Genomic DNA, 11409 nt, shown 5'->3' with positions numbered 1-11409 from the left:
CTTTTTACACGATTTCGGACCCACTGCATCCCCAAAGAGAGAATAACGACACTCAGATACAGGTTCAATTCTAGAGTGCAAAAGGAGGGAGAGTCCATGGACCAATTTGTCACAGCCCTCAAACTCCTGGCAGAGGGTTGCGAGTTAGACAAACTCCAGAGCTCTCTGATCAGAGATCGAATTATTTTCGGAACAAATGACCATTCAATCAAGGAACGACTCCTCCAGGAAGATGACCCTACTCTAGAAGACACTCTAAAAAATCGCTCGTTCTTTGGAAACATCCAATCATGAACTAAACTCGATGTCAAGCCAACCTCAAGTGAATGTCCACAAACTCATGAAAAAAGCACCTTCCAGTAGTTCCAGGCCCAGATTTTCCCAACAGAATCACAGATCAAAACCCGAACAATTTCATGTCCAACCAAACACTCCTACATCAAGCAATATCAGAAAACCACAAAAATGCTGTCCAAATTGCGGCAACTCCCCTCACCCTTTTTCGCAGTGTCCAGCAAGACACCAGACATGCAGCTACTGCAAAAAGCCGCACCATTTCAAAAAGATGTGCAGAAAACTCGAGTACAATAACCAGAAGACCCACAAAATTGAGATAGGGAATGAGGAGGAAGAAGAAGATTATCAAGTACATACATTTGAGACACTCAAAATGAACTTAATGAAAACAGAGGACGAAGCCTTCGCAACCTTAGGCATCCAACTTCCATGTCATAACTCAAGGAATACAAAACATAAACTCAAAGTCAAGATCGACACTGGATCCCAAGGGAATGCATTGCCCTTGAGACTATACAAGGAAATGTTCCCCCAGAAATTCGACAGCCGTGGACAACCAACAGAACTAGGCCGATCCAAAACCAAAATAACCGCGTATGGAGGAAGTCAAGTTAAACAATATGGCACCTGCAAAATCAAGTGCTCCTACAAGGAGAAGGAAGAAAACGCCACATTCTATGTGACGGAGGACAAAGGACCAGCTATCCTAGGACTGCCCACCTTAAGAGAACTAGGACTGGTCAGCATAAATCTAGAAATGAAGTTGCAAGACAGATCAAAGAATGCTTCAAAGGCTCGATCTAGCCTCAAAAGCAACCCTCACAAAACTCCAGAAAGTCCAAAAGCCTCCCTGATGACCCAATACCCTGACACTTTCAACGGAATTGGGAAGTTTCAAGGAAAATACCACATTCATATAGACCCACAGTCCCAGAGGTCATCCATCCACAAAGGAAAATACCCCTCAAACTCGAGGACAAAATCAAGACAGAACTGGATGAGATGGAAACAATGGGAATCATCAAGAGAATCAAGGTGGGAGAACCCACAGCTTGGGTGAACAGCTTGGTATACAGAGAGAAACCATCGGGACGGCTACGTCTTTGCCTGGACCCCAAAGACCTCAACAAAGCAATACTGAGGGAGCATCACATCACACCAACTCTGGAAGAAATTTTGCCACACCTCTCCGGAGCAAAGTACTTCTCCATACTTGATGCAAAATGTGGATACTGGAACGTTGAGCTTGATGACGATTCAAGTTATCTGACCACATTCAATTCTCCATTTGGCTGATACCGATTTCTAAGAATGCCCTTTGGACTTCGAATGAGCCAAGACGTCTTCCAAGCGAAAATTGACAAGACATTTGAAGGCTGCAAAGGTGTGATTGGCATCGCAGATGATGTGGTGTTTGGGGAAACTGCAGAAGAACATGACGCTAACCTACAGAACATGATACTTCGGTGTCAGGAAACAGGACTTAAGCTGAACCCAGACAAATGCAGAATCAAGGAAAACCACATCAAGTTCTACGGCATAATCTGCACAGGCGAAGGGATCAAGCCTGACCCAGCAAAGGTTGAAGCCATCAAAGCTATGAAAGCTCCAGAAAATGAGAAAGAGCTAGTTCTTCCTGGGTCTAGCGACATACATGGGCCCTTCATCCAAAACATCAGCCAGCTCTCAACACCACTGAGAGAACTCCTGTCCAAGTAAAACAAGTTCGAGTAGACAATAAACCACCAAAATGCATTCCAGAAAGTCAAGGACTCAATTACAAGTGAGGTCACGCTCGCCTACTTCAATCCGGAAAAGCCAATCACATTGCAAGTAGATGCATCCATGAAAGCACTTGGTGCTACACTCCTGCAAGATGATAAACCAGTAGCATTTGCCAGCAAAACCCTCACAGATGAAGAAACGCGATACGCCAATATCGAACGTGAACTTCTCGCTGTGGTATACAGGTGTGAACGGTTCCACACATAGCCTACCTGTACGCACAGACGTTCCAAGTTGAATCTGACCACGCCCTCTCCAGTCGATCCAGCTAAAGCATCTCAAGGCAGCACCCCCCAGACTCCAGAGAATGCTTCTAAGACTGCAACCATATGATTTCCAAATTATCTACAAACCAGGAAAATAGATGCTTATCGCTGACGCCCTGTCCAGACTCCCAGGAAATGAGAAGGAACCAATAGAGGGCCTGAATGTCAAGATCCACGCGGTAGCGACACAGTTCATTGGAAACTATCTACAACGCATAAAAGACGCTACCGCAACAGACACTGAACTGATGGCCCTAAAAGACTTAGTCTACTTTGGCTGGCCAGAGACACAACAAGATGTACCTAATCAATGCAAAGCCTACTGGAACTATTGGGATGAAATATCCATTGACGATGGAATTCTCATCAAGGAATCAAGGATAATCATCCCCAAATCTATGAAAGAAGAGGTTATGAAGAAACTCCATGAACCACATCTTGGTACAGAGAAAACAAAGCTCCGCGCCAGAGAGACAGTTTTTTGGCCAAATATCAACAAAGAAATAGACCAAACAGTCTCAGAATGCCAAGTGTGCCAAAAACACCAGGCAAGTCAACGAAAAGAACCCCTCATCCAATCAGAGATACCACCAAGACCATGGCACACCATAGGCACTGATCTATTCTACCTGAATATTCTGGCTATGAATACCTTCTCATCAGCAACTACTATTCGAAGTTTCCAATTGTCCGCAAATTGCCAAAAGACACCAGCAACAGCGCAACAAGAGTTATCACCTTCTAGAAACAAGCTTTCAGTGAGCATGGAATCCCAGAAATTGTGCGATCTGACAATGGACCACATTTCAGTAGAACTGCCTTCAGAGAATTTGCAACAGCTTATGGATTCCAGCACAAAACAAGTTCACACCATTATCCAAAGAGTAACGGTTTCATCTAGAGCCAAGTGAAACTCGTGAAACGTACCTTAAAAAAGGCATTTGAAACATCCCAAGACCCATACCTGAGTCTTCTTGCTCTGAGAATAACACCAATCAACAACAGCTTACCTTCTCCCGGACAAATGCTCTTCAACAGACAACTGCGAGACACAATGCCAAGAAAGATAAATCATGCTGCAAACAATGAACAAATTGAGAAAGGACTAGAGAAAAGGCAGGAAACACAAAGGTACTACTATGACCAACACACAAAGATATTGCCGCCTTTATCAAGAAATGAACATGTGACAGTACAAAATGCAAAAACAAAAAATTGGGAACCTGCAATCGCCACCGAAAAAGTCTCATCACCGAGATCGTATGTCATAAATCAGCACGACACACGAGACATACGCAGGAACAGAAGCCAAATCCGTTCTGTTTCTTCCCCCAGACAAGTTCAACATGAACCACCAGCTGACCCACCTGCACAACCCCCGGTGACAGAACAAGCAGCACCTTTAAAGTCACACACAACCTGCACCTTAACTGTCACCACCTGCATCCAGAAGAAGCGGAAGAAAGATCAACACTCCACAACGCCCCGATCTTTAAAAACCTCAAATTCATACTCGTCGGAACCCTCCACGTCTTTTAATTTTTTTTCATTAAATGGAAGAAGAATGGTCAAAAGGATTAGCCTGATGCCATTTCTATGCAAACATGTAGATGTGTAGTTCGCAAACACCTACATAAACAAGTGAAATCATACTACCCATGCAAACAGCAGGTACAGATCAAAAGAAATGGAAGAGGAAAGAGATTTTCAATTCACACAAATAAACAGCACACTAGGAAGTGAATATGTCCATTTCTTTTTTTCAGCTTCAAGAGACTACCTGGTCCTGATGTGCATGACTATGAAGTCCTCGTCACATGAACATGAAGAAGTGTGAAAACCTATCCCATGACAATTAGAACTCTATTGGACACTATCTCCATAGAACTCAATACACAGACATTTTGACATTAATTTATTAGACATGTGCCATGGAGGCTAATTATCTCATCCCCAAATCAGTAGCAAAACATTGCATTTTATATAGATCTACCCTTAGGAGAACTTCAACCCTTACGTTATATACACCGCTATAGATTATATAATTTATTTTTTTACAGAAAAAGGGAGGCCTGGTTTCCATTGTAAAATTAGGGAGAAAGTGGGCGCTAAAGTTTGGTAACTCAAATGCCTAAAAGGTCCTTGAAAACTGAAAAATGGTGTAGTTTGTGTCTTTAACTCAACGTTTTTCAGTAAAATTTAAATGGAAATGTGTTTTTACATAGACTTAAAAAAAGAAATTCTACAAAATTAGCCAAACTGTAAGACAAATGCCTGTTTCTCCAAGTTCATTATTTTGACGAGCGCCTGATATCACCAGGATGCCTCATATATTTTTCTTTCAGGTAAGTTTATCCCCCTCTAGACAAACAAACAGGTCACTCTCAAGACACACCCTAAATGGCAACTACAGGAGATTCTAATTTTAGCAGCACCTGAGACTGGAACAAAATAGATGTGAAGAGAAGAGATGCCCCCCCCCCCCCCCGCCCCCCTCAAACTCAAATACACACAAGAGAGGTTGGAGCCACCTCACCTATAGAGGAGCAGCACCTACAGTTAGTAGCAGAGTGAACCACTTTGAGGCCTGGAACAGTGGGATCCCACAAAGTTGTCAACAAACACCAAACTCTCAACCCTATTATTATAAGGATTATCATTCATTGATCTATGATGAGCAACTTACAAAAAGATTAGCTGCCCATTGAGGGGGTTTACTGGCAAACCCAAGTACCTCTGCATCATCTTGCTTTGAGAATGGCTTCTCCAATACTTTCTGCAAGCGGTGAACAAAAGCAAAATCATTTTTTTCCACAGCTGAAATTGCTCTTTGAGCTATCCAGTTTCTGAGAACATAACGGGGATTATTTTTATTCATTAGTTTTTGTCTTTCATGATCAGTAATGTCCTCTGATTTGAGTCTTATATTATAGAGGTTTATAAAATGTTGAAACCATTCGTGCTGTGATATCACACGCAATGCCCAAAAGCTTTTACTTATTTCACCCTTCGTGAGATTCATGAAAGAAATTTCCCCCAACTCTCGGAAACTCATTGTAAAATCAGCTCCAGTATCCTCAAGTATCTTTAAAAATGTGGCTATTAGATTTTCATCTTCATGTCTTTTCACAGTGTTGAAGCCAAATTTTTTTGCAAAAACTTTTAAAAAGAAACTTTTATATAGCTCAACGTACCCTTTCAAAATAATACTTGCAGATTTTATTTGTTGATTCCGTAAAACTGGTTCTAATGCTCTGAGCAATTTTTCCATGTTAAAAAACCCAACATCGGGTTGATTCTCAAAACTGTATCTTTTTTCATCATCTGAAAAATTAGGAACAAACTTGGGATCGTAGGCATCCATAAATCCAAAAGGACCATAGTCAATTGTAATTGACAAAAGGCTGAAGTTGTCAGTGTTACAAACTCCATGTGCAAACCCAATACCTTGCCACTGAGCAATGAGATGTGCAGTACTGCTAACTATTTCTTGAAACAGCATCAGATATTTATCTTGACTATTGATATCGATATTCACAAAGAAAGATTTAATCACATTATCGAGCAATAACCTCAATAATTCTGTTTCTCCAGTATAAGAAAGAATTTCCAGTGATCCAATGCGAAACCAAGAGGGAGCAAGCCTCAGTACTATGGCTGTTCTCTCTGGTAGGGGATGGCCATCATAAAACTGATCTCTGACAACTTCATCATCACTGACAATTAGAGCGGCAGCTCTTGAAGTAGGGACACCTGCATTAGACAAAAAAGCACAAAGCATTAAACATCTTTCTAAAAAGTAAATGGTTGTATGTATTTTTTATAATTTTTTTTGTAAGTGTTTTAAGACACTCGCAACTGCATAAGGTCCAATGAGAGCGCGGAACACATTAAACATTTTCAGTTGGTAGGATATTTTGAATTTCACCCGGGTGGTGACCAAAGCCTATTCTTATCTTTAGACCACCAAGGGATCTTTAACGTGCACAACTTGCACATGGGACCTCTGAGATTTTTGCCCTTGTCCAAGAAGGCTAGGTGAAGATCTTTCCTACCACAAGATCAGGGGTCTGGCTGAAAGACAGAAGTAAGAAGAAGCCAAGTAGAAGAAGTAGAAAGGCTGCAGAAAGAGTCAAGAGCCCAGAGCAGGGGGCAAAGAAGGTGAGAGGGTGGGGGCAGAAAGTGAAGACGAAAGCAGACGACAGAACATTGCTACAGAGCAGGAAAGGAGGTGAAAGGAGACACCCGGATTCAAACCTGGGACCTTTGAATGAGAGGCCAACACCTTAACCTCTAGGCCACGAGAGCCCCCCGGCTATGAATAGATGCAAAAATAGAAAATGGTGAGAAATAAAAAAGTATCAAGTATTGTGGGGAAAAAATATGAGCACAGGAATCTATCTGCATTTTGTTATATTATACACACATATTAACCAGGATTTTTATCCTAAATTGACCTGCCTTCTCCCCTCCAAGAAGGAGCCAATAGAGAGCCTCTGACTAGTCTGACAGGTTCCACAATCCTATTTTATAATTAAAAAGTAGTCATTTATTGTCTTTCAGTCAACCACATTCTATTCTCTGATAATCCGAATTTTCCAGACTATTTTATCTTCAGTTACAGAAAGGATAATTTTCTTTAGAACCTTTTCAACTAAGGCATGTTCGTTATTCTTTAACTTTAATACCATATATATAGCATAAGGTCTCTTCAACACACACAATATATGCATTATATAAGGGGACTCACAGTATTACTTCATTATTGACAAAGTGAGACATTAGACCTTTTTCATTTCTGTACACATCCAAGGATAACAAAAAAAAGTAAATCTTTAAAAAGGAATTTATAATAGTAATCATCGAATTATTCCTGTCTGAAGCTAGAATTAAACCAAAGCTCATTTTTAATTACATGTATCTAAAACCTTCAGCAAAGAAAACAAGACTGCGATTGAATATCTGCAATGGCGTGCATTCTCTTATATCCCATCATACTCAACAGCAGTTAATTTTGAAGCAGTGGAAGCTACATATTATTAACATGTTGACAACTTCGACGAATCAGTGGTGGCTATAACTACTGTACATTAATTTAAACATGTTAAATAGTTTTATATGTAAACAATCATTCAAAAATGAAAACAGTAGATTGGCAGAAAAAAAAAATATAGAAAGGCTTTTCGAGAGATTTAACGATTTTTTACATTTCTTTTTTCCATTTAATTTAATCCTAAAGTAGCATTACACAGACCCTACCAACTAGTCCTTGGAGTCGTGTTGCATGGCGTTTTGATTGACAACACCCGACATTGCCTGGAACTGTAAAAGTTTCCTTTTACTTCTATGGATCAAATGAATATAGTACAGAGGAGAAAAAAAAGGACAGTCAAGGTAATGAATGTGATGACAATATTCAATTGAAGGCATGAGCACATAAAGATGAGTACTTAAACCTCTCCAGCATGCACTGTCATTTTTATTATTTATAAAACACATCAGTATTTTCACTTCAGATAGTACCTCTGTTGGTGAATACACTCACTCCTCGCAAAAATAGAAGATGGCAAGGGAGGCAATTGTGTAGAGATTTTAAAGCAAAATACTCAGACAACTGAGTAACCATAAAAATGAGCCTGCTCACTGCCATAGTTTCTCTGAGAGAGGAAGCTGAGGCACCTGCTGAAGAAGAAGAATATTACAATTCAATACACAGTCAAACCTGCCATGATGGCCACCTGTACAAACGGCCAAGTTCCATTTCCCCCCTTACATTTTTTCTATATAATTTAACAGTGTAAAACGAGCACCTGTCCAACGCGGCTGCAGCCACCCCATTTTATCAACCCATGACCAAATTCACCTGCCAGAGACGGCCAGGCTTTGCAAAAAAAATGATGCATCTTCCCCTGATGCTGTAGACAAGCCGTCATCATAATCCATTCATCTGGTCATGTTGCTTAGGTCGCTCCCAATGTTTACCAAAGTTGACCAATGGGTAAATATACATTTTTAACTGCTGATAAGGGAAGCATGTGATCTGTCATAACCTATTAAGCTTCGCCCACAACTCAGTTTATAAACCCAGTCCATAACAATGGAAGTCAACACAAACTCACGACAGAAAAGTCTAATTGTTCCCTGAGTGGTGACCACCCTCATTGTTTGTTCTACTTGCTATGGCACTTGGCCTTCCTCATCTGGCACATTTTGTTTTGTTTGATTGACCTTTCACGAAACCATAATTTCTAAAATAATAAATAAAAATGAAACCAACAATGTAAAAGGTCCAACAAAAACTGTCCTATCCTGTCCCCGCTTTCAAAACACAAAAAAAAGAAAAAAACAAATACAAAACATTTTAACAAGCCCTACACCAGTCCTGAGCTGGCAGCCACCTCCAGTTGGGATCTCAAAGTAAATGGTGGTTTGTTTACTAAACATTTTGATAGACCTGCGTACCAGTCTTATACGTCCACTTTTCTCCTCTACAGTGTGTGGCCATCTTAGACAGGTTCGACAGTATATATATGTGTGTAAATATATATCTCACTTCAACTTTTCATTACAGCTTTTTAAGTAGATATAAAAATTTTGCTAAAAATGTAAGAATATATATAGATCTAGATCTATATCTAAACAGTACTAAACATGTATATATAATTTACCTAAGTAATGCATGGCTTCAGAAGCCAGGAACTCCCTCACTGAGGACCTCAGAACTGCTCTACCATCCCCAGCGCGGGAATAAGGAGTCTTGCCAGATCCTTTCAATTGGAGTTCCCATCTTTCTCCTTTTCTGTTTTGATAATCGCCCAAGAGAATGGCACGTCCATCTCCAAGCTGACCAGCCCAATGACCAAATTGGTGACCACCATAACGATGAGCAAGAGAAGGTGGAAATAAACCGCTCCTGTTGTTGCCATTCATAAAGTCAATGAATAGATCAGTAACAGTCACTGTTGGATGTAAGTCAAGGCAGTCTGTCAAGACAGCTTTAGACGCGCAACAAAGTTTCACATTTGACTTCAGCCCAGTGGGGTTCACATGTGAAAACAAAGCATTCCTGACAGTCCGCACAAAATTTCCTTTAACTTTGTCTACTGGGAAAGTATCTTTTAAAGATTGACGGAAACAAGTAAGCCATTCCTGAAACGAACTGTACAGTATCTCGGGATTTCGAAGGCAATCATAATGGGGTGATATTGGTGTGGCAAAACCTACTTTCGCTTTCGTTTCTTCTGCTGAACAAATACCTCGCCTTTGCTCAAGCCAGCAGGGTACATTGCGACGGTCATCACCAACAATTTCCAAAACAAAACGTCCAAATCGTTCAGTTTCGGGTTCTCTCCAGCAAAAGTCATCACAAACAACCTTTAAAACAGGTCCAAATAAAAACAAAGTGCGGAAAAGCCAGAAGACCCCTTTCATGTCGTGGCATCCTAGCTGGCCTACCATAGCCAAGAAAATCAAAATAAACAGGGTACCGGACGGAAGTTAATTTCTTTCGTGTTTTTTCCGTTTCGTCAGTTAACAGTTCTTCTCAATTTTAAGAGGTAATAAACTGCTTTACCTAAAACTCCAGGTGCCACTGAGTGTGATATGCATAGAACAATTAGCCGTATGAGTCATTTTACAAAAATATTGCTGCGAGTAATAATGGGAAGATTGAGAAAAAGTGTAAGACCAGAGATATCTAAAACGCAATTCGGCTTTGTTCCTGACAAGGGCACCAGAAATGCTATATTCACCTTAACAATGTTAATGGAAAGATGTATTGAAGCACAGAAAGATCTGTATTTATGCTTCATAGATTATTCAAAGGCGTTTGATAAAGTTAGACATGATGAGCTATTTAAAATACTGGAAAAGCTAGACATATATGGAAAAGATCTAAGAATTATCAGAAATTTGTACTGGGACCAAAACGCTGCTGTACGAATTAATGGAGAATACAGTGAATAAGCAGATCAGGCGAGGAGTGAGGTAAGGATGTGTTATGTCCAGTGAAACAATCCTTAGAAACATAGAAGAATGTTCAGGCCTCAAAGTAAATGGAGAAAATATTAATAACGTCAGGTATGCAGATGACACAGTTTTAATAGCAGGCTCCGAAAAGGACCTTTAATTGCTTCTAGGTGCTGTTGTAACAGAAAGTGAACATAGGATTATTGTTGAATGTAAAGAAAACAGAACGCATGGTAATATCCAAAAAAGCAGCAAACCCTAGTTGTAATCTCATTAGCAAAGGTGAAAAGATCAAACAAGTCCAACAGTTTAAATATCTAGGATATATGAAAACATCTGACGCCAAATGTTCCACAGAAATAAAGAGGAGAACTGCAATGGCTAAGGCTAGTTTCAATAAAATGAGCCCAATCCTGAAAAAAAAAAAAAACTTCTCAATGAACACCAAAATGAAAGTCCTGAAATGCTATGTTTGGTCAACCCTTTTATATGGCTGTGAATGCTGGACAATCTCTAAAGACAGTGAAAATAAAATAGAAGCAACAGATAATGTGGTTTCTTATGAGACTGCTAAGAGTATCATGGAAGGAAAGGAAATCAAATGAGGTAGTGCTTGAAGAAGCCCACGTGGGACGCTCAATGTTAAAAAGAATCAAGAAACGACAAATGCAATTTTTGGGACACCTGAATAGACATAAGGGTCTTGAACATCTAGCTTTCACTGGAAAAATTGAGGGGTAGACCCAGAACAACATACTTAGGGAACCTAAGCAAATGGGTAACAGGGAAAGATCAGGAAAACGTAGCTTTTTTTAGAGTATCCGAGCAAAGGAATGAATGGAAAACCATGATCGCCGATATCTGTCGCAGATCTGGCACTGGATAATGATGAATAAACTGATTAGCGTTCTTGAATTCACCATAATTATTATAATGTCTGACATGGTCCCTGTAACCGCAAATAATCTCTCTGTCCGTCTATCTACCTCTCAATGTATTTGTCTCGTTGACTTTCCTTTGCCTGTCTTGTACCGGTGGGCTCCTCTCTCTCTCTCTCTCTCTCTCTCTCTCTCTCTCTCTCTCTCTCTCTCTC

At 40.2% G+C, this 11409-nt stretch overlaps 1 protein-coding gene across 1 annotated transcript; it reads right to left on the bottom strand.

Annotated features, from left to right (window-relative positions):
* Nucleotides 1–4830: 4830 nt before the first annotated feature.
* LOC101845045 (protein adenylyltransferase SelO) lies at nt 4831–9845 on the bottom strand. The gene is made up of 2 exons (XM_005109837.3): nt 9017–9845; nt 4831–6101 (listed from the first exon to the last, which is right to left on the bottom strand). Exons 1-2 carry the CDS (start codon nt 9804–9806, stop codon nt 5017–5019), a joined length of 1875 nt encoding a protein of 624 aa, XP_005109894.2. The 5' UTR covers nt 9807–9845; the 3' UTR covers nt 4831–5016.
* Between the last annotated feature and the right edge of the window lie 1564 nt (nt 9846–11409).

This window comes from Aplysia californica, unplaced genomic scaffold, assembly GCF_000002075.1.
Source record: "Aplysia californica isolate F4 #8 unplaced genomic scaffold, AplCal3.0 scaffold00820, whole genome shotgun sequence".
Classification (NCBI taxonomy): Eukaryota; Metazoa; Mollusca; class Gastropoda; order Aplysiida; family Aplysiidae; genus Aplysia; species Aplysia californica.
The sequence above is the reverse complement of the archived record's forward strand: the minus strand, read 5'-3'. Positions and strand labels throughout refer to the sequence as shown.